The sequence below is a fragment of the Hypanus sabinus genome, chromosome 13 (genome assembly GCF_030144855.1).
Source record: "Hypanus sabinus isolate sHypSab1 chromosome 13, sHypSab1.hap1, whole genome shotgun sequence".
Lineage (NCBI taxonomy): Eukaryota > Metazoa > Chordata > Chondrichthyes > Myliobatiformes > Dasyatidae > Hypanus > Hypanus sabinus.
The window spans coordinates 92,033,931-92,057,729 of NC_082718.1; the positions used below are offsets into that span (position 1 = coordinate 92,033,931).

Sequence of the window (23,799 nt, forward strand, 5' to 3'; positions counted from 1 at the left end):
ATAGCCACCCCAAAGTCTGCCTCAATCGTTCACTCCCTCCGTCACTGCAACCTTGCTGCATCTACAAGATAACACTACAGTTGTCTGGCCAGGCTTTCCTGAGAGAACCTTAGCATTTACATGAAGGTCAAAGTCAGCAGGTGCAAGGTGGCACCACCACCATGCCCAAATCACACATCAAAATTAGAAAATATTGCTGTTGCTTACGAACACTGTATGCAGCAGCAACCTGAGGCAGGGGATTACAGCAATTCACAAAGCTGACTCGTCACCACTGTTCAAGGCCGTAGGGGGCATGGACATCTCAGTGCCTGCATAGGACACATTATAGGTAATAGGAAAAGATATATTACTACCACATTGGATTGTATAAAATGCATTTCCATCAACTACAGGGGCTTTGAGAGGTATAGTCTCTTTCTTTATTACAACACATGTGCAAGCCTTCTTTTTCACATGTGGCAGACCTAAGAGTTGCAACTTGTTTCCATGAAGACTTCTAAGATTTCTGGTTGTGTATACTGATGGTGACCTATAACAATATTCTGTTAACAAATGTTACTTTTATTTGTAATGAAACTTAAGTGTTGAAATTGTTTTTCAATTTGTATATTCCCAACATTTGGCACCAATTTGCATAAAGATATGTTACCTCATTCTTGAGTTTCTCTAGTTCTTTGTCTTTATCTGTTATTAAGGCACTGGTAGTTGCAATGGATTTCTGTAAAGAGTTTTTGTCTTCTTCAAACTCTTTCTTTAATAAGGATTCTCTGCAGAAAAATGAAAATCTCAGAATACTAATCATACCACAATCACTAAAAAGAAACTAAATTCAGATTTCATTTTCACTTGTATTCACCATCATGGAAGTATCCAAAATTGAGTAGAACAAATTACTATTAATATTTAAAATGCAGATTTTATTTATTACTGTATTTTGGTGCTTTTTTTTAGAAATAGGAAATCTTATACTTACATCTTCAGATTGTTGTGTCAATAATGTGACATTTTATGAACTGCAGCAAGACACAAAAACTATTCCACAGTGGTTCTGGCCACACTGACACCAAACTCCATTTATAGATAAATGAACATGCATGGTTTTGCATACCAATGATTATATACACAATATTCGTGAAGCACAACACTGCTCAATTCAACAAAGTTTGTGTATCTTACAGTTAAGATGCTAATTTAACACCAGACTGCACACTTATTTAATGTCATAATCTATCATCCATGAAAGGCACAGACATGATGCCAAGCAACAATGATTGCATGCATAGTGCTGCAACTGCAATTATTGGAGCATGCAAATGAGTATCTGTTGTGAATCCAGCTCATATCTGCATGCTCCCTCTTTGAAAATGGCATCGACAGTTGACTGCAAACAACAAGGACTATAAATAATTACATTTACACAATTTTAGCTTGGTAGAGGAGACATTCAGATTCAGCAGGTAAAGTGAAGGATCATTGAGACACATAACATGCTAAACGAAATGAAACCAATTCTTTGAGCGGAGATGGCAATATAAACTGCTAAATTGATTTTCATGCTATCAGGAATGAGAAAATTAAGTGGAGAACCTGGGTTTAATAGCAAAAAGAACACAATGCTTGTTGTAAGTGGCCTATATTGCCATTTCTTTTTATCCCTCAGTGCAAAGCTGGTTAATCACCTGCGATTTGGCAAGATGTTTTAGAACACCAGCTCTATGGCAATCTTTCTCTCCTGACTGGCAGTATTATTATGAGTGCAACTTTAAAAAATAAAAATACAGGTTTATAGAACTTGGGGTTAAACAAAAGAAAGAAGTAGTTTTCTCGTGGGGGGACTGAAAAAAATCAATAGCAATGTCTGAAATGCAGAGTGGGTGAAATCACTGTCCCAATGTAGTGATAGGCTACAGTATTTGCTTCTTTTTCCATCAATTGAATAATGCTTTAATAGTGTAATTTAGAAAATAATATGTAGGATGTGAATTAAATGAGAGAAGAAAATACTTATTGAGCATCTCTAAAGCTCTTGGGAATGAAATGAGCCACCTTCCTCAACTACTGCATTTCAAAATTATACTTGGCAATGCAACCAAACAAAATGCTAGCACGTCTGGCATTTTATATCCTCGCGGGCAAGGACTATCAATATCGGGGAAGAATATATTTTTCCTCTTTGACCACTCTTGTTAGTTCCAGGTACAGCATGAGGCATTGAGTTTCAAATTTTGTATTACTCATCACAATGCCTACATTCAAGGGAATTAGCTCGATACCATTCAAGTTCAGTGGCAAGAGGAGCCATTCACTACATTAGATAGTGATCAGATCGAACTGGGTTTGAGTCACTGTTTGAATTTTTTCATTCATTCCCAAATTTGTTCTCTGAAAGCAGTAATTGTTTCTCCCCCCCCATGAAAATAAATATGGGATGTGAATTAACATAAGCTCAGTCTTCAACTTGTGGTAATGCTTTATATTTTGTCATTTATTGATTTTCTTTGGAAGTGGGTATTATCCCTATATGCCTCCAGAACATGGTGTTGAACTACTTGAGAATGGTTCTCAAGGTTCAATGGTTCTTCTTGAGAATGTATTCCTTCTGTGCTACTGAGCAGGGAATTCCAGGATTTGGATCCAGTAATGGAGGAGAAACAGGGAAGTATTTAAAAGCCTAAATGCTGTTTTTTGGACAGGTTGAGAGCCTGGAGTGTCGGTGTTTCCTTGAGCTTGCTGCCTTCTTGATTACGAGGTGCTGCCAGAGTAGTGTCATCAAACAAAGGCAGGGCATTTTGCAGATGATAAAGGCAATAAGGAAAGGAGTGCCAATCAAGCATTAATTAGTTTCTCAAAAGTTGTTGGAGCTGCATTCTGCCAGGTAATTGGAGTGCATGTCATTATTCTCCTAACTTGTGCCAGGTACACAGTGGAAAGGCTGGTGAGTTGATGCAGAATACACATCTTCTAACTCAAAGCCAAGAGTTTATATACCTATTCCAACTTAGTCTTTAATCAATGTGGAAGATGGGGACTAGGTGATGGATATCAAGTATAGGTCGTCAGACTCTTGCTTGCTGGAGATGGACATTGCCTGGCACTTCTGTGATCAGTCCATTCCTGAACATCGTCCATGTCTAGCTGCTCACAAATGTCTAACACCAAATGGGATTGAACATTGTTCAATCACCAGCATGCAATCCCACTTTCAACATTTGTTCAGTAGGCTGAATGTAGAATGTAGCAGCTGAAATTAGTAGGGTCTAACATGCTGCTCTCAGGGACTCTTGGGGCTGGGATTATTGACCCAGTAATTTTAGTAAAACCTCACTGTTATAGTCTGCCTGTCCAATTTATTTCAGGGAATTGGTGAATGGATGAAATAAACTTAAGGGAGGAAAGGAGGAAGCATATAACAAAACTTTATCAATACCGTTTATATGTCAATAGGTAATACAATTGCAAATTCCTTCCACAAACTTGAAGAATTACAGATTTCACAGTACAATGTAGTGGAGAAGCTTAACTCCATTTGAAGCTATGTCAGTTTAGCACTTGCTGTTGGGGTACTGGGACTGCTGTATGATCTCATACTTGTTTTTATAATTTTATTAAAATTCCAAAGTACATTTATAATTAAATGAATCCACACATGCTGATGGTTTATTTTTATCTTTGCTAAAGAATAGAATCCTTGGAAAAGAAAAAAAGGCTTATAGATTGAAGTCCTGATGGCCAAAATATCAGAGCATTCCTAAAAATCTGAAAGTCACTTTTAATTTTAAGATTGCAAAACTTGAGCTCATTCTTCTTATAAGGTACCAAATTAAAATGTAATTATCTGCATACTGGGCAAGTCAGCTCAAAGTCAGAATATTTATGCAAATAAAAGCAGAGATTTTCTTCAGAATATTGTTCCAAAAACAACTGGATGCAGTTAATAAAAAATAATCATAGCTGGGTTTAAATATGATTAACAGGACACTTGCTGCAAAAAAAAACCTCAATGTAAATTAAAAAACATGATAAAATTTGCAGATGCTGGAAATCCAGAGCAATACACACAAAATGTTGGAGGAATTCAGCAGGCCAGGCAGCTTCTATGGAAAAGAGTAAACAGTCGCTGTTTCGGGCCAAGAATGAAGGGTCTCAGCATGAAACATCCACAGTTACTTTTTTCTATAGTTGCTACTTGGCCTGTTGAGCTCATCCAGCATTTTGTGAGTTTCAGTGAAAATTAAAATGCCCTAATTTGTAATAAATACCTCAGCACGCCCGTCCCCAATCATTAGAACTTTAGAAAGCGTTTGACAAGAACAGGCCATTTGGCCTATCAAAGCTCGACAAATTCCTATTCACATAGTGTGCTGAAATAACTATCGAATTTAGATTTGAAATTCTCTAAAGATACTACTCTCAACTACATAACTAGGTAGTTTGTTCCATGTATCCACAATTCACTGTGTAAAGAAATGCTTCCTGATGTTAGTCTGAAATCTCCCTTTATCCAGTCTCCACCTATGGCCCCGTGTCCTTGTTGATGGATTAATTTTGATGTAGCAGCTGGCATCCAGCTTACTTATACCCTTAATGATTTTGATCACTTCTATCATGTCCCCTTTCATTCTCCATCTACTTAGGCTAAAAAGGTTCTAATTCTTTCCATCTTTCTTCATAGCTCAAACCCTGCAGACCTAGAATAAGTCTAGTCAATTGGTCAAGTTGCCCATGTATCTTTTTAGATGCAAAGTATTTCTCGATCTAACATTGACAATACAGAAAAGGAAGATTGATAAATTACAACCCCCCTTTCTTTTTATAAATAAAAAAACAAAACAGTATGCTCTTTAAGTTTCCAAATCTGTTCAAATATCAGTAATGGTATCAAATCCAAGTTTGATGACAAACCACCCAAGAAGAATTTAGTGTAGAAGACCAAAAAGTATAAATTTTTTGGAGTATCTTGAATGAAAGAGGAATGGAGATATGGAAAAGTTCTGGGAGGGTTTTGGCTAATGACAACGAAGTAATTTAGTTTAGAGAGGCCATACATTTTGGAGAGTTACACAACTAAACGAATTAGGGTGAATACTGAGTTGTTAAAGTTATGAGGAATTTGAAAACAAGATTGATAATGGAATTGTTTAAATGAACTAACAGTAGTAATCTAATTATGGAAGTGTTGGGTGAACAGGAATTTGACATGGATTAGGAAATTGCTACCAGAGTTCTTGATGACCTGAAGTTCAGTAAGGGGAAAATAAGAAAATGCAAAAAGCAGATGAGTTGAAGCAGGGAACGACTTATTGTAAATCAACAATTTGGTTCTGTAGTTTTAACTCATGAAGATGTCAATCCTTTCTGGACTATAGCTGCCATTTTATGGATAGTCAATTGTTATCGATAGAATTAGTGTTGCTGCACAAGTAAACAAGTAGTGCATTTTATGTCTGTTAGTTTGCTGCAGATTTTTATGTTTGGAGAAATATTCTGAATATATTTTAATAGAAGATTTTATTATTGATTTATTATTTATAGATACAGTGCAGAACAGGTCTTTCCGACCCACCGAGACATGCTGCCCAACAACCCACTGATTTAACCTGACCTCAATCACAGGACAATTTACAAAGACCAATGAACCTACTAACCAATAGGTGTTTGGATTGTGGGAGGAAACCGGAACACCCGGAGGAAACCTATGCACACGTGAAGAACGTACATCTTACAGAGGACGTTGGAACTGAACTCCGAAACCCTGAGCTGCAATAGTGTTGCACTAACTGCTACGCTGTGCTTTATATAAATAACTTTGATTAATGAGATTGTTTAATTATTAAGAAAGCAATGAAGCAGAGCAACAAAAACAATGTACAGGTACAACTTTAGGAATGATTCTTTTTTAAAACAGTAATTCTGGCACGGGCATTTAACATATTTTAAAAGTGTTAAAGATGAAAAGATCAGATGATTATACAGAAACTAACATCCATTAGTTTACAATCATGGTTGATAAAATGGATCAACGAGAAACAGTACATTTGTATGAGAGTTTCAACTTGAATAGCTACAGATGAAAATGTGAATAAGACAAATTGAACTTTACTTTCTTTTGACCATTCCTGCCCAAAAACATTTACTAACCCTAAAGCAGCTGATTCATTACCTGAGCATCTCACCTCATGGTTATCTGTAAAGAGAACCACCTGATGAAAGCAGTACTGTATATTCAGTAGGAACCATCCTTTCCCGTTACAGCGCTAAAATTTCAATTTGTGAGCTAGCTCTGACAGTCAAACTCAAAAATTAGTTGCAAGACTAAAAATGTTAAAGATTAGCAAGAAAAATAAGCATTAAAACTTCAGAGCATTAGAAACCCCCCAAGAATTATTTAACTCAATTAAAAATAATAAATTATCTGAAACTCGCCCTCTCTCCCATAGCCATTCCTCTTTATTGAAATGAATGGAGTTTGTGTACTTGAACCATTTCTAATCTGACACAGGGCAAGCTGGTCCACTACCACTGGACTCTATGAAGGGCCTGAAGTTGGTGCACAATTGGAAAATCATTAAGACATTTCCCTGAAAGGTCAGGATCTTTACCCGCACACAGGCTTATGTGGAATTCTAAACTTCCTAATGGTAATGGAGTGCAATTCCATCAGGTCTATCTGGGATTGATGACACTGCACAGAAATTGCTTTGGTCAAAAGTGCAAAGTCAGAATCTTGATGTGGGACTGAGTAATATCTGTACACACACATATCAACAGAAGCAAAATTTTTTGCTGACTTGCCAAGCAAATCAAGGGTCAAATAGCTTACAGATGATACTATTTGTCTTTTAAGTTATTATTAAACTGATATTTTATGTTGTTCACCCTCAAAACTAAACAGATGGTCGAAACACATTTACTCAAGGACTCCTTGAGCATAATCAGTGATTCTGCTCCCCAGTCAAGGCTGAATGTATAGATTTTTAAAAATATATTTACAGATAGGTTCACTGGCATTCATAACTCTCTTCTGAACAGAGTGGTTTGATGGACTATTTCAGAGGATTGTTAACACTCAACCATATTGGTGGGTTTGCAGTCTCACAGGCCAGTTGAGTAGGATGAGCAAAAACAAGATGGGTTTTTATACCAATGGCAAAATATGAAAATAACAGGGCATGTTTCAAAATTGAAAAAACTGTGCAGCTTTGTTTACTCTGCTGGTTACAGCAGAACTTTACCAGACTTGCTGTCAAAGATTAAAAAGGTAGATGGAGTCTGTCTTGGGTCAGCTTTATATTGTCTACAAGAGGGACATCTGATGGGTTACACAATTTTGCTATTTGATATTTACGTTAAATAGAATATTTCTATCTTTTTGAAAATTTTCACTAGCATTTACTGAAGTTACATTAACAGAGATCAAATAATATGTAAAAAACACTAAAAGCTAATAGTAAAATGTTGCTATGATGCATAGTTTTTATACAAGACCAATTTAAACAGGCTTCTATGATCGGGGCTATGTAGATCTGATTAGATGGCAACTGCACAGGAATCCCAAACAATGGCAACATTTAGGCTAGCTTTTGAAACTTATCTAAAAACTAACTTCAGAGTGTTTTTTGTTTGTGTAAATTGTTTCAAAAGGTTCCTTGCATCACCCAGATTCTCCTCTTACTGTTAAAGTAAGAAAAAAGTCTAGTCATGAAGCAAATACCTTAAAGTGTTATTGGGCAAGCTTTAAAATGCAAGATAACAAGAAGCACAAGTTAGAAACATGGAAGAAAAAAATGCAAATTACAATCCAGGAAGTTACATAATTCCGCATTAAATGGTTTATTTCGTTAAAAAATTGCTTGAAATAATTCACACAGAAGCAAGACATGGTAAAGGAAGGTTGCAGCCATAGTATGTACAAAAATTATGGGTTGATTGATTTTGGCTACTTATTGTAACGTGGATAGACTTTTTTCAGTCTTACCATCAAAGACAGACAGATTTAGCAAGGACAGCAAAATTAGGAGAGAGAGAGGAGTGAGATGAGGCTTTGTAAGTAATGCAAAGAGACAATGAAACTTTGCAAGCCACAGCGACTTGTTTGACAAGCTTGCGTTAGCACAAAAACAAAGGTTAATGTTCAATAAAATAATATTTAGCTTTCAAAGATTAACATTCAAATAATTTCATTTAAAAGGCACATTTTCATTTACAAGTTTATTCTTGACGGTCAGAGGCTATAAGCGTTGTGCTTCTAAGCATTTATAAATTCCCTTTTAACAATGTGACTTGAGTGGTTGTGTATTATTTCCTCAGCAAACATAACAAGGTGGAGAATTTGTACTTTTCATCTGACAGTACCACGAACATACACAGTCTTACTGCTCTGGGTTACTTCTAATTGGGCTCTGAAACAATACTGCATGACTCAATGCAAAGTATAATTTTAGGACAAAAAATTGTACTGAAAACTGTTGTCAATGTCCTTTTCAATGCAACAAAAAAAAAACAGCTCTGTAAGGGCTTTCAGTAGTCATCAAGATTTACCCAGCTAAAATTTTAAAATATGACTGAACCCAGTCTCAAAAATCTTTATAAGTTATTTGGAAACAGAATTCATACTTTAGTATTTGACCTTGCTTTGCTATGATTGTCACTGAACTCTACTTATCCCCCATCTTCTTCAAAAAAATGCACCCTGGATAAAACTATAACAGTCTAATCAGACTGTTCTACTTTTCTATGATTAGCAACTTGCATGTAGTCCAGGTCCAAATTAAGTAGCTATTATAAGATTATGTCCTTAAAAAATTGAAGAACATTATTCAACATATCCACTATTCACATGCCATGTAAGCTCATACGACCTGCATTATTATTGAGGGGCAGTTGTATTCTTTTTACAGTAAGGTTTTAATTTGAATTTCAGTTCATGCAAGATCTGGGTCATGGCATAAGGAATTGCTTTTGGATTTGTTTTAAACAAGTCAATTCTATAATTAAATACAGTACAAAAGACAGCTGTGTGCAGTCAAATACACCTGCTTATTTTATTCAGTAAGTAAATTATTTGAAAAACTAATAACTTAATAATAAATTTGAAATTTACTAGTAATTTCAATACATTTACTGGAATATTGCTAATGTTCTCTAATCCTTCCTACATTTAATAGTTAATCGTTAACAATTGCTTGGGTCTTCACAACTTGGCAACGTTAGATATGAGTTTTATAAAAGTTTATGAGCATTTGGTCGCAGTGATACAGCTTAAAATTATTATAATGTTTGAATTAATTTTATTTCACTAAATTAATTCATAATTAATAAATTACTTCTACAATGAGCTATTTGAAAAATGGAAATTATATTAAAATCAGGAAATTCAACTACAATTTACATCATAAAGATTTAAAAAAACTATTTCACAGTTTCTTAGCAAAGAACAACTAAACAATGATCTAGAAATACTGAAAGATTGTGAAGGGTAAAGGGTCACACATTAGATTTAAAATAGGGTTCAGTTTCTTTAACAGACAAAAAACTGAAAATGTGTTTTCCATAAAAATACAAGCTGTGTAGTGATGATGCTCTAATTTCAGTAACACTATGTGAATAGACAGTTTAATCATGCTAAACCTAATAGTCCAGTCACCAAGGAAATATTAATATCCTTTCTGCTCCCAAAGCATTAATTGAACAAGCCCATCCTGTCCCTAATAATAGTAGTAACAGACCTCCCATGTAGGCACAAGCTTGCAAATAAAAATCAACTTTTGATTAATATTTCTGTAATTTGAAATCATACTTCATATAGCGACTCTAAAAGCCCTATTTACTGCCCTTACTTAAAATAAAAATGCCAGAAGAAGCTCATTCTAGTTAAAATTGAACATTTTTATAAACCAATTTATAAAATTATTTGAAATTATTAAGTAAAAAATAGCATGCACCCAGTGGGGGAGTATAAATGTAATTTACTCCACTGACAGCCATTCACACTTACTTGACAGTTAAAATGTTTCCGCACTAGTCAGCGGATTAGCCTGCAATTTTCCCAGAAAAGAAATACTTTGTATTACAGAATTTGGAGAACTTACCTCTTTTTCATTTCTAGCAGTTGATTATTAAGTGCAGATCGCTCCTCTTCGAGCTGAAATTGGAAAAAAAAACATAGCTGGAAACTTTTATTGCCAAAGCGTTAAGGGGAGCAGCCTACAAAGAGTTTTGAATTATCTAAACTCTGGAGAGTACATAAAATTATAAATCCAAAACCAGTAATTTAATAACATTTATAATCTTAGTAAACACTTAATTCTTAAATAGCAAAGTACAAGACAGAAGAGTAAGAACACATACAATATTGTTTTCATTTCTATATATCTATTTAGGTTTGTAAGAGAAATGCAAAAGAACGAAGTAGGCACATTTAGGCTAAGCAAAGAAAGTAGCATTAATATCAAGACAAAATATAATTTTAAAAAAAATCCCAGTTCAAATATAACTTGCACTTTAGCTTCCTGTAAAACTGCAAAGATGCAGATAAAGTGGCATATATGCTAAATATGTCAGATTGATTCCCAGTGGTACATCATTTCCACAACAGATGCAGTTTTCCTAGAATTCAGCCAAGTCTACAAAAAATTAAAAACTGTGTTCACATGGCAAATATCACAAGGAAATGGATACAAGTTACTGACAAACTGAATAATACTGCAAAAAGAACTACAGTTAATTATGTACTAAGAGTATTATGTAATTTTATCAAATCAACTTTTCCTCAAAACAATTCATTTATTTGGAGGGTTATAACCAACATTTAAAGAATAGAATCCATGAAGTAACGATAACATGGATAATCAACCGATCCGTTTTGATGAAGGAAAAATGTTGGCCAACGAAACAATTTAAGAAACAACAGAATAAAGTGGGTCACAGCCTCAAGAAAGGGTATACTGTTCAGAACAAGATCAAGAAAAAAGTATTCTTTCAGCACTTGGTGCACCTGTGGAATGCTTTACCTACGGTGGCAGTGGAGACAACAAAAATAAATATGTTTAAGGAGGAAGTAAATATTTTCGTTAATGCTAATTGGAACAGTGGGGATAAAATGGAAACAAAGCAATGAAGTGGATGGTCCCCATGCTCAAACTGATAGGCCCAAGCTGCTTGGTAGCCTACTTCTGATCCTATTTTCTATGTTTTTATAACTATCATTGAAACTATAAAGGGGTTCCCAAGCAATAGGTTGGGTAATGGAACATCAGTATGAGGCTAGAGTGAAATTATATAATGGTGGGTTAGGGACCCTCAGAGGATTTGGGGAGATTATCAGGGTGAGTCTCTGGCAAATTATTTTGCCGGAGAAATGAAGGCTAAGTTGTTGGTCAGATTACAACTGGAATTTAAGAGGGTAAAGTACAACATATTTTGATAGGGGCATGGACAACTAATAAATGCACAGGTCACACAAGATAACAAAATAAGGGACCTTTTCTTTGGAGCATAACAATTTACGTTGCGAATGAACAGTTTAACTAGAATTATTTTACTAAATTAGAATGCAATGCTATCTTACAATATTAATTCTATCACATGATAAAAAAGAGAATTTGTTAATTTTTAGAATTGTCAGTGATATCTGTACCTGAATCAAACCAGCGATTAAGTACAAGATATTGCAATGGATCAAAAATATAAACCTTTCATTTTAAGATTCTAAAATACTCTATTTTTTCATGTAATCATGTCACAAAAGAATAAAGTTTTTGACAGTTCAAGGCTACTTAGAGACTTCAATAAGACAGGCAATGATAAGGTGATGTACAATTTAATAGTAATCAAAAACATTGGAAAAAAAACCTTGGAGAGAACTGCATTGCTTGAATCTTTCAGTAACTCACTGCCTGATATTCTATGCTGGATTATGACAGTTAATCATAGCAATCCTGAGGTTAGATAATGAAACATGATTTTTAAATCACTTATCTTTGGTTTTCTGTTATCAATTTTAATGCAAACAAGTCCAAATAATGAAATATGGTTGAATATTTTAATGCTCATTCTTGTGACACCAACTGAGATATAGAAAATATTTGGAATTCAGGGTATACTTTTATAACTACTGTCATGGTTAACTTTAACAAGATAAAACCCATAACAGTTTTACTTTTATTAGTAACTTAGTTGGGTTATGGTAATAGTACACAATGTGCTAACCTGAATCTGATTGTTTTGCTACAAATTAAATTTGCCCAAGAGAAATGTTGATAAGCAAATCTCAAGGTTTTATATTTTATACATTCTTTGGTAGTGAATGTACTTGAATCTTACATCATGGAATCACAGTAAATTCACGGCTTCCAAAAAGTAGGGCATTCAATCCACCATATCTGTGACAGTCATAAAAAAAGAGAAGCTCTTTCAGTATGAGGTTAGTAGCTCTATAGGTCTCAGCTCTTCAGGTATACATCCAAATATTGTTTAAATATGATGAGTATTTCTGTCTCTATTACCGTTTCAGGCAGCGAGTTATGGACCCTACCACCCTCTGAGTGGAATGCTCATTATCTTCTCTCTCTCCCAATTCCTTTTTACCTTATGCCCCAGTTTTTATTCTTGTTACTAAGGGAAATGTATCCTTCCTATTTACTATATTGAGGTCTCTCATAAATTTAAGGCTAATTTTAAAAGTTGGCTTCAAAAATTCATGACTCTATTCCATTAGTTTACTAAGTTCCCTAAGTCAATGAAATAAAACAAAATTAGCACTTTTATTCTATTTTAAAAGTAGAAATTTTAAAAATGGACTTCATTGATAGCTGCTAGTTACCATGTGCCTACACATAACCAATCCTATTTCTGTAGGTCAATGTAAGCAATGCGTACTAATAACTTAAACTGAAAATAACTTGCATTTATATAGAACTTTTAATATATCAAATTGTCTCAATGCACTTCACATAAGCTTTATCTTTCAAAATCTGAGGACAGAGCCTTGGTAGTTTAGCAGATGACTACAAACTTGTTTTTTTTAAAAAGAGTTCTAAACTTTGAAATAATTAATGGGGCTGAACAAATCAAAAGAGAAATCCAGAGCTTGGGGCTTGGCTGCTGAAGATGTAGCCATCAATGGTAAGCAATGGATGAATGGCCTAATTCTGCTCCCATGTCTTAAAGTCTTAAGTTCATAGTTGGTCAAGAGGCCAATAGCAGCCAAGTATCTTAGAGGGTAGTAGGGCTACAGGGATTATAGAAATGAGAAGGATGATGGCCTTGGAGAGAGTTAAAAACGAAGATGAGAATTTAAGTCAAGATATTGCTTAAGGAGCTAATCTAGATCAAAACTATAGGAAAAAAATCAAACATATTTCTCAGTGGAGATATTACAATATCAAGAAATTAGTAAACACAGTAAAGTAGAAAATGAATTATGTAAATTGATGCACATGCATACGCGTTGCTAGGGGTAACAACCTGTATGGGGGCTGTGGTTAAGGATATCCTAATTCCAAAGTGCTTAGGTTTCCAAAAAGTAAAGCTTTTGACTAGATTAACTATTTAAATGTATAAACTGACACTTTGTATTTAGTAAAACGGCTTCCCTTTATTACATTTAAAAGGTTTGCTGAAGTAAATAAGAATGCAGAAAAATGGAAATGTCAAATGATAAATCAGAGTTTAACATGTATTGATATTACAAATTTTGAAATTCCAAAAATAGCTGCAGGGAAGAAAAATTAAAGTTCCTTACCTTTTGATGGCTGGTGACTTCGTCCCTGCTCTTACCCAACTCACTTGCCAGTTTGCTGTTTTCCTCGTGTAGTGCTGCCAGCTGCTGGGTCTTCTGGGCTGCTGCCAGCTTCAGCTCCTCTCTGCGAAGGCAAAGTGAGTACAGGGTTACTATAGTAACCACTGATGAGAGTGAAGCAAGGAAACAGTGGGAGAGGATCAGCATCATATCTTTAAAATGTTTCTAGGTCACATGGTAATCTAACGTGAGATGTGCAAAATAAGCTTTTATTGTTAAGGATCCAAATTATGCAAAAATAAACCATGAGTTTAGGAACCATAAAACTCAAATGTCCAGGGAGTTGCCAGTTCATGAATGTTAACAGGAGCAGAAATATTTTTAGAATTATTTTGGAAGCTTTACTTATTCATCACTATTAGTAACTGATTCCTGCAAATTACAGCTTAAAAAAGCACGTTTGATATAAGTTTCAATTCTTATGTAAAACATGCATATTTATTTTGTCTAACATTAATATTATAATGAGAATATTTTTGAAAAGCTGCATGTTTGAATAATTAATCTCACAGTTCATAACCTATGTTTTAAAATTATTCCAATATACTGAACCATTAAAAGATACAGTTTTCTCCCTGTAGTACAAGCAGATATGTGTACTGAATCACCAGGACACAAAATGGTGAAGTATAGTGTACCTTGTCCTACTGTTCGTCATGTGGTAATTTACTGACCTCAGACAGAATTGCTGGCAAGGTGTGGGAGGAGAGCAAAAGCTTTCGTAGGGAGATAGTTAGGAAGGACGTGGGAAATGGTAAAGCATGAGGACCAGTCATTTTAGAGCACTGGCAAAAAGCCTGACACTGCTTGGCAATGATAAAGAGCAGACACTGGAAAAAAAAGTTAAAATAAAATGGTAAAGGCTGTATTAAATTTTACCCGTGAAAGAACAGTGAATAAAATACAAAGGGAAAAAAAATCAAATCTGAAATAAGATGCCACAATACACAAAACAGTTCAAAACTGTAAAACAAAGAATGTGTCAGATAAGTGATCTTAGACTGGAATTTGGCAAACAAGGTGGAGAGGGCAGTACTACCCTGCAAATAGAGCAGTCTTAGTGACCTCAATACGCTCAATAGAAGTCCAGACCTGTAGGTGACGCAGAGACAGAGACATACACTTGAATATGCAGACGCCCATGATTTGTTGGGCATTGGGGGAGGGGTGTGGGCAGGAGGCAGTGTAAAAACATGAAAATAATAGTAAGAAAATAAAAAGTCAACTGTACTGGTAGCAAATCTGAAATTAAGAAGCAGAGACAGATACACAAAACTTTCACCAAAAGATTGACTCACATGTCAAAATGTCAGCTCAGGAAAAGGAAGATACCTCTGTGTGGAATACTGAGACAAACCAGTGAATATAAGCCGAGGAAGAAAGTGGATGCTTCTTATAGGCTCAATAAAAAGCATTAGCCAGGTAATAATGGGAAAATAATGAGTCAGTTGAAAGCATAATCAACAGAGGAGATGATAGTTCTCAGAAGAGCAGAAAGGCATCAGAAAGGATCATTTCATGGTAAGAGTATAGGCATGGGCAAAGTACAATGTTCGACTGAAAGATTGAGGTGGCTTTTAATCCATTATTAAAAAGATCGAAACTTTTAAGCAAGAAACCAAATTAAATTACCATCATTGAATGAAGTGAAAAGGAATATATTTATATCTTCTGAAGTGGGAACATGGTCCTGCTCAATTTACACCAGTTTGGGGACTGATCTTAGATAAAAACCTGAGGAGAGGTGGAAATTTACAATCTTCATTCTGCATATGGAGAACTCCCAAGCTTTGAATGTCATCAAGCAGAGGCAAAGCATCAAAATGGGGAGAGGAGAAGTTTCTTGTGGGCTTATGCATGCCTGAGCAGCATGTACAAAGGCAGGGAAATTATAGGGGAATTGTGCATGACACTTGCAATGTGTAAGGAAAACCTCAAACATGAATACAAGGGAATGCATTCACTGATGTGGTTTAAGAAATGGTCCTAATTTTGTTGAATAAGGCAAATAGTCTGAACTTGTTGCTCAGTTTCTTCATTGCTTTGTATTAGCCCGATTCAAATTCAAAAAGGTAATTTGCTGGCCAAGCATGTCTACACTGAAATAGCAAAGTTCACCATGGCACTAGCGTCTCACGAAATGTAAGTTGGTCAAATAGATTTACAGAACAGGCCAGAAAGCTGCCAAGAAAATCGCCTACATTAGCCAAAAGCCTGACACCAGCTTTGCAGGCTGTTAACCTTTTGAAATACTTCAGACATCCATATAACCATATAATAATTAGAGCACGGAAACAGGCCATCTTGGCCCTTCTAGTCCATACCAAACACTTACTCTCACCTAGTCCCACCTACCTGCACTCAGCCCATAACCCTTCATTCCTTTCCTGTCCATAAACCTATCCAATTTTTTAAAAAATGACAAAATCGAACCTGCCTCGACCACTTCCACTGGAAGCTCGTTCCACACAGCTACCACTCCCCGAGTAAAGAAGTTCCCCCTCATGTTACCCCTCATAATTTTAAATACCTCTATTAAGTCCCCCCTCAACCTTCTACGCTCCAAAGAATAAAGACCTAACTTGTTCAATCTTTCTCTGTAACTTAGGTGCTGAAACTCAGGTAACATTCTAGTAAATCTCCTCTGTACTCTTTCTATTTTGTTGACATCTTTCCTATAATTTGGTGACCAGAACTGTACACAATACTCCAAATTTGGCCTCACCAATACCTTGTACAATTTTAACATTACATCCCAACTCCTATACTCAATGCCCTGATTTATAAAGGCCAGCATACTAAAAGCTTTCTTCACCACCCTATCCACACAAGATTCCACCTTCAGGGAACTAGGCACCATTATTCCTAGATCACTCTGTTCTACTGCATTCCTCAATTTTTACCATGTATGTCCTATTTTGATTATTCCTACCAAAATACCATCTGCCATCTTTCAGCCCACTCTTCTAACTGGCCTAAATCTCTCTGCAAGCTTTGAAAATCTACTTCAGTATCCACAACGCCACCTATCTTAGTATCATCTGCATACTTACTAATCCAATTTACCACCCCATCATCCAGATCATTAATGTATATGACAAACAACACTGGACCCAGTACAGATCCCTGAGGCACACCACTAGTCACCAGCCTCCAACCTGACAAAGTTATCCACCACTACTCTCTGGCATCTCCCATCCAGCCACTGTTGAATCCATTTTACTACTTCAATTTTAATACCTAACTATTGAACCTTCCTAACTAACCTTTCGTGTGGAACCTTGTCAAAGGTGTTACTGAAGTCCATATAGACAACATCCACTGCTTTATCCTCGTCAACTTTCCTAGTAACCTCTTCAAAAAATTCAATAAGATTTGTCAAACATGACCTTCCATGCACAAATCCATGTTGACTGCTCCTAATCAGACCCTGTCTATCCAGATAATTATATATACCATCTCTAAGAATACTTTCCATTAATTTACCCACCAGTGATGTCAAACTTACAGGCCGATAATTGCTAGGTTTACTCTTAGAACTCTTTTTAAACAATGGAACCACATGTGCAATACACCAATCCTCCGGCACCATCTCCGTCTCTAATGACATTTGAAATATTTCTGTCAGAGCCCCTGCTATTTCTACACTAGCTTCCCTCAAGGTCGTAGGGAATATCCTGTCAGGACCTGGAGATTTATCCACTTTTATATTCTTTAAAAGTGCCAGTACTTTCTCTTCTTTAATCATCATAGTTTCCATAACTACCCTACTTGTTCCCCTTACCTTACACAACTCAATATCCTTCTCCTTAGTGAATACTGAAGAAAAGAAATTGTTCAAAATCTCCCCCATCTCTTTTGGCTCCGCACATAGCTGTCCACTCTAATTCTCTAAGGGACCGATTTTATCCCTCACTATCCTTTTACTATTAATATATCTGTAGAAACCCTTTGGATTTATTTTCACCTTTCTTGCCAAAGCAACCTCATATCTTCTTTTAGCTTTTCTGATTTCTTTCTTAAGATTCTTTTTACATTCCTCGAGCACCTCATTTACTCCATGCTGCCTATATTTTATATAGATCTCCCTCTTTTTCCAAACCAAGTTTTCAATATCCCTTGAAAACCATGGCTTTCTCAAACTTTTAACCTTTCCTTTCAACCTAACAGGAACATAAAGATTCTGTACTCTCAAAATTTCACCTTTAAATGACCTCCATTTCTCTATTACATCCTTCCCATTAAACAAATTGTCCCAATCCACTCCTTCTAAATCCTTTTGCATCTCCTCAAAGTTAAGCCTTTCTCCAATCAAAAATCTCAACCCTGGGTCTAGTCTTATCCCTCTCCATAATTATATAGAAACTAATGGCATTGTGATCACTGGACCAGAAGTGCTCCCCAACACATACCTCCATCACCTGACCTATCTCATTCCCTAACAGGAGGTCCAACACTGCCCCTTCTCTAGTTAGTACCTCTATGTATTGCTGCAAAAAACTATCCTGCACACATTTTACAAAAAAAACTGAAATAATTAAATTTATGTAAACTAACATATTCCAAATAATTAAAAAAACAATTGCAAACAAATTTATTCAGAGATATACTGAGGAATCTCAGTTGATTGCTGCCTGAAGTACAAAGAGGTTTGCTGGCTAGAAAGCTGTCCTTCTAAGTCTGAATTCACACAAGGCGTTAAAATTGGTTCCATTTACAGAACCACCTGCATTTTTTGGTAAGATTTGTGGTGCTGAGTTTCAACATGGGAGCAAGATTCTGTCAAATTACTCATGTACAATCAACTTGCATTGTTCTAAACCATGCACAACAGCTGAGCCAAAGGTGACAATTCTAGGGAGAAGTACCCAAGGAGCTTTTTTAAAAAAAAACAGACGTGAAATTTAACCTTTAAATGACAAAGAGGTTACTCTGACTGAGCATTTACCTGGAGATGTCTTTTTGTTTTATTTGGCATCAGATATCAACTTTAAATCTAAGATTATCTCATCAGTGTTCTTAATCTCATCCAAAAATGAAACACTGAATTGGTTGGTGGACAGTGCACTTACGTAGGGCTAGTTATTCTATGAAGTGATGCTCTGAAGTGACATTTAGTACAAAGTGATGCAGCATCAGATCAGAACTTTCCCACTGCGTCAGTCCACTCATTTACCACCCTTGGGTTTTGTTCAGGCTTCCAAAGTTATTAAGTACAACCTTTAATATTCTTAGCACTCTGCATGCTTGAAATTTCAGTTATCAGTTGATGGTGCAGTGACTTCCATTAGTCCTTGCCTTTGTTATCAAATATTACTCAAAATGATACCTGAGAGATAGACCATAAGACATACAGTAGAAGCAGAAATAGGCAACCCCATTCTCCTGCCTTCTCACCATAACCTTTGACTAACCCTAACTAACCTGGAACCTATTAAACTCTGCTTTAAATACTCATTGACTTGACCTCTACAGTTCTGGCAATGAATTCCACAGATTCATTACCTTCTGGCTATAAAAAAAAGTTCTTTCTCATTTCAGTTCTAAATCTATTCTGAGGTTGTGCCCTCTGGTCCTAGACTCTCCCACTATGGGAAATGTCCTCTCCACATCCACTCTACCTAGGCCTTTCAATATTCAATAGGTTTTAGTGAGATCCCTCCTCCGCTATTCTTCTAAACCCCAGAGGCCCAGAGCCAAACACATGTTAACCCTTTCCTTCCCAGAATCATTCTCATGAACTTCCTCTGCACCCTCTCCAATGCTAGCACATCTTTTCTTAGATAAAGTGCCCAGAACTGCTCACAGCAATCAAACTGCAGCCTGACCAATGCCTTATAAAGCAGCATTACATCCTTGCTTTTGCATTCCAGTCATTTCAAAATGAATGCTAACGCAGCATTTGCCTTCCTTACCCACTGTCTCAACCTGCAAGTTAAACCTTACAGTATCCTGCACTAGGACTCAAGCCCCTTTGCATCTTTGATTTTTGAATTTTATCCACGTTTACAAAATAGTCTATGCCTTTATTCCTTCTAGCAAAATGCAAGACCATACACTTCCCTATACCTTCTTCCCATCTGCCACTTACTTGCCCATTCCTCTCATCTGTCCAAGTCCTTCTGTAACCTCCCTGATTCCTCAACACTACCTGCCCCTTTACCAATCTTCGTATTGTCCACAAACCCATCAATTCCATCATCCAAATCATTGACATATAACATGAAAAGAAGCAGTCCCTAAACGGTCCCCTACAGAACACCATGTCACCAGCAGCCAACCAGAATAGGCCCCCTTTATTCCCATTCTGTTTTCTGCCAGTCAGCTAATCTTCTATCCATGCTAGTATTATTCCTGTAATACCATGGGCATTTATCTTGTAAATTGACCTCATTTGCGGCACCTTGCCAAAGGCCTTCTGAAAATCCAAGTAAACAACATCAATGGACTCGCCTTTGTCTATCCTGCCTGCTATTTCCTCAATCAATTTCAACAGGTTTGTCAAGCAGAGTTCCTCTCAAGGAAATAATGCTGACTTTAGCTTACTTTATCATGTGCTTTCCAGTACCCCGAGACCTTTTCCTTAATAATGAACTCCAACATCTTGGCAACCATCAAAGTCAGGCTAACTTGAGCTATAATTCGCTTTCTTCAGCCTTCCTTCCTTCCTTCTTAAAGAGTGAAGTGATATTTGTATTTTTCCAGTATTCGTGAACTATTTCAGAATCTAGTAAAGGTTAATACTAATGTCTCCACAATCTCTTCAGCTAACTCCTTTGGATCCCTGGGATGTAGTCCATCTTGTCCATGTGACTTAACTACCTTCAGACCTTTTAGCTTCCCAAGCACCTTCTCCTTAGTAATAGTAATGTAGCGGTGTGCTACACGCAGCGCTAAAATTACGACACGGAGTCGGTAACTGCAGTTGAAGGAAAAAACTTTATTCGAAAACTTCAGCCTCACTTTTAAGCCTCCCTCAACCAGCCCCCCATGGCGCAGAGGCTCCAAAGCTCTGTGCTCGCAAACCTCCATAGGCTATCTAATTGTGAGTCGGTTCGGATGCAAAAGGAAATGGGTCGTCACAGTAACTACACTCACTTCTGACCCCGACATTCACATTTCTGGCATACTGCTAGTGTCTTCCATAGTGAAGACATGCGAAATAATTACTGATTTCCAGCATCTGCAGATTTTCTTGTTCATAAGATATTTGTTTGGCTGCCATTTCTGTGTCTCCCAGTACTACCTCTCCAGCATCATTTTCCAGCAGTAGAATATCCACCCTCACCTCACTTTTACTCTTTATACACAGTATATGAAAAAAAATTTGGTATCCTCTTTTAAATTATTGGCTAGCTTATCTTCATATTTCATCTTTTCTCTCTTCACGGCTTTTTTACTTGCCTCTTTTTGGTTTTTAAAAAGCTTCCTAATCCCCTAACTTCCAACCTACTTTTGCTATATTGTATGCTCTCTCATTGTCCTGTTACATTCTCTGACTTTCCTTGTCAGCATAAGTTACCTTATCCTTCCTTTAGGATACTGCCTCATCTTTGAAATATCCATTCTGCACCTTCCAAATTGCCCCCAGAAACTCCAGCCATTGCTGTTCTGCCATCATCCTTGCTAAGGTCTCCTACCAATCAACTTTGGTCAGCTCTTCTCTCATGTCTCTGTAATTACCTTGACTCCACTGTAATATTGATACATTTGATGTCATCTTCTCCCTTCAAGCTGCAGGGTGAATTCTACCATAATATGTTGACTGTCTCCTAAGGGTTCCTTTAGCACAAGCTCCCTCATTAAATTTGGTTCATTACACAACATCCAATCCAGAATTGCGTTCCCCTAGTGGGTTCAACCACAAGCTGCTCTACAAAGCCTTCTCATAGGCATTCTACAAACTCCTCCTCTTGGGATCCAGCAACAACTTTATTTGTTCCAATTTACCTATATATTGAAATCACCCCCCCCACCCCATAACTATCGTAACATTGCCCTTATTACTTGACATTTCTATTTCCTGTTGAAATTCGTATTGTACATCCTGGTTACTGTTCAGAGGCCTGTATGGAACTTGCTGAACCTCGATGGACTGTTAGCACTGTTCTATAATGGAATAGATTCTGAACTAGGCAAAAGTATGCTGGGGAAACATGGTTATTCTGAGAGGTTTGACATCTGAATGCCAGCTCATGTTGGATAGCAGTTAATAGTGCAGAGGCTTTATTACTAATGTTTTCAATATGAAGTTTATAGTTGTAGGAGCAATCTAATATAATACTCTGGTAAATTAGGGAATAGTCATGAAAATTGTACAGAGATATATTCCAATACATAAATGCCTTTGGCTTATTGATTGCACAGATGGATTTCACACATTTTCTCACATCTTAAATGTAAAGGGACAATTAAAATGACAATGATCAAGCCTCCACAATGAAGAGTTTGAAGCCATAATGTTCTGCACATGCAATTTCAGAAACATAACTTGCATTTAAATTGAGACAGAGCTACAGTAGATTCACATATGATATCAATTTTGTCTTCAATATGTGAGAATTATCACTTGCCAAATAGAAAGAATTTGCTTTGGTAATAGAGAATCTTGCCTCAGTATGAATCCTGTGTTGCGAATTTATTGTAGAATGCAGGATACTAGCTTGTCAAATTGAGAAACAAAAATAGTGATGATTTTTCTCACAGCTCGCTAAATTCGTAATTTATTTTTAAAGGCCTCTCTCTCTCAAAAGAGGATGAAAAATCTACTAAATACTAGTTTAAGAAACCTTCCTCAAAAATATTTTAACAACACAATAAAAAACAACAAATTACTAAAATACAAAGTACAGAGTAACTAGCCCACAAGGAAATTTTGAACTAACAAAAAGTTTATGTAAAATGAAGCCTGTGATCAGATGTAGTACATCTCAAGGAAATGGTCCCATACACTTCCTGTAGCAATGTAAATACGGAGTGTGATACATGCTTCAAGGTTGCATAAATCCGATTCCTCCAACCCGAAGGCCAGTGGAATCAATGGGCTGGATTGCTCTGGAGCCACCAGAATCCTCATACCACGCCCTCTATTCTTTTTATTGTCCCCCTGGATCCAAAGGTTTTGTTGTCGTGGCACTTACTTGAAACAGAATAGCCCATGAATGGCTACATGTCCGCAACTACAGTACTATTCAAGTCTTAGGTATATAGAATTTGTAAATCTGGCAGGAACAAAAGATGTTGGAGTGCTGCAGGAGGGATGTCGGACAGGTGACAGAGGAGTGCCAGTGTGGGGGTTGGTGCGAATGCAGACACACGCAGCCCTGACTCTCCAGGTAAGGTCATTTGATTCCAAACAATTGGCTTATTGATCATTATAGAGGTTTATTCCTCTTGCTGTATCCAAGAAACTCAGTCCTATTCGGTAACCCTGAGGCTTGCAGTTCCAATAGCAGGTCTGCAAGTTCTTGTAGATTCTGTAGTTCTTTGTGTGAGAGCTTTGGAAAATTATCAGGTCTACTGGAGAAAGATTCTTTAATTGCCTCTGGAGAGCTATAGCATTTGTCCAGCTTCTGCCACAGCATTTGTAAACCCTTAGCTGGATTATTAATGTACATTACTTTATCTCTGTTTGAATGTTGTACTGACTCCCCACCAAGCCACTAATGGAGAAGGTCTAGCCCTTTGCTAGAAGAGACTTAGTCCTTCCACAGCATTGCAAAAGCTTTACTTCCAGTTCAGATCACTGGTGGAGTGCTTGTCGAATGCTTTTAGTCTTACTGTGACTAGGTCTCAACTTGGATACCAAGCCAAATTTAATGCCCTAAGGCTCCTGAATGAAAGCATACTGGAGGCTGGTTTACCAAATGTGTCCTATGATGGATGGAAGTTCAGACTGTCCATGTCTGTGCAGATGGGATTGACATCAGTTGTAACTCTTGACTGAGACTTCTGCTGTATTGGAAGGGGAGTTCAGAAGGGGAGTTGTGGGTCTTTGC

General features: G+C 36.6%; 1 protein-coding gene across 3 annotated transcripts in view; it reads right to left on the reverse strand.

The window, feature by feature from the left end:
- Window positions 1-23,799, reverse strand: part of clip1a (CAP-GLY domain containing linker protein 1a) — a 154,192-nt gene that overhangs the window by 13,648 nt on the left and 116,745 nt on the right. For all 3 annotated transcript variants that reach the window (XM_059988215.1, XM_059988213.1, XM_059988214.1), the window contains 3 exons: window positions 13,745-13,865; window positions 10,092-10,144; window positions 653-770 (listed from right to left, as the gene is read on the reverse strand). In XM_059988215.1, the coding sequence (XP_059844198.1) occupies window positions 653-770; window positions 10,092-10,144; window positions 13,745-13,865 (292 nt within the window). The remainder of the gene's footprint in view (window positions 1-652; window positions 771-10,091; window positions 10,145-13,744; window positions 13,866-23,799) is intronic.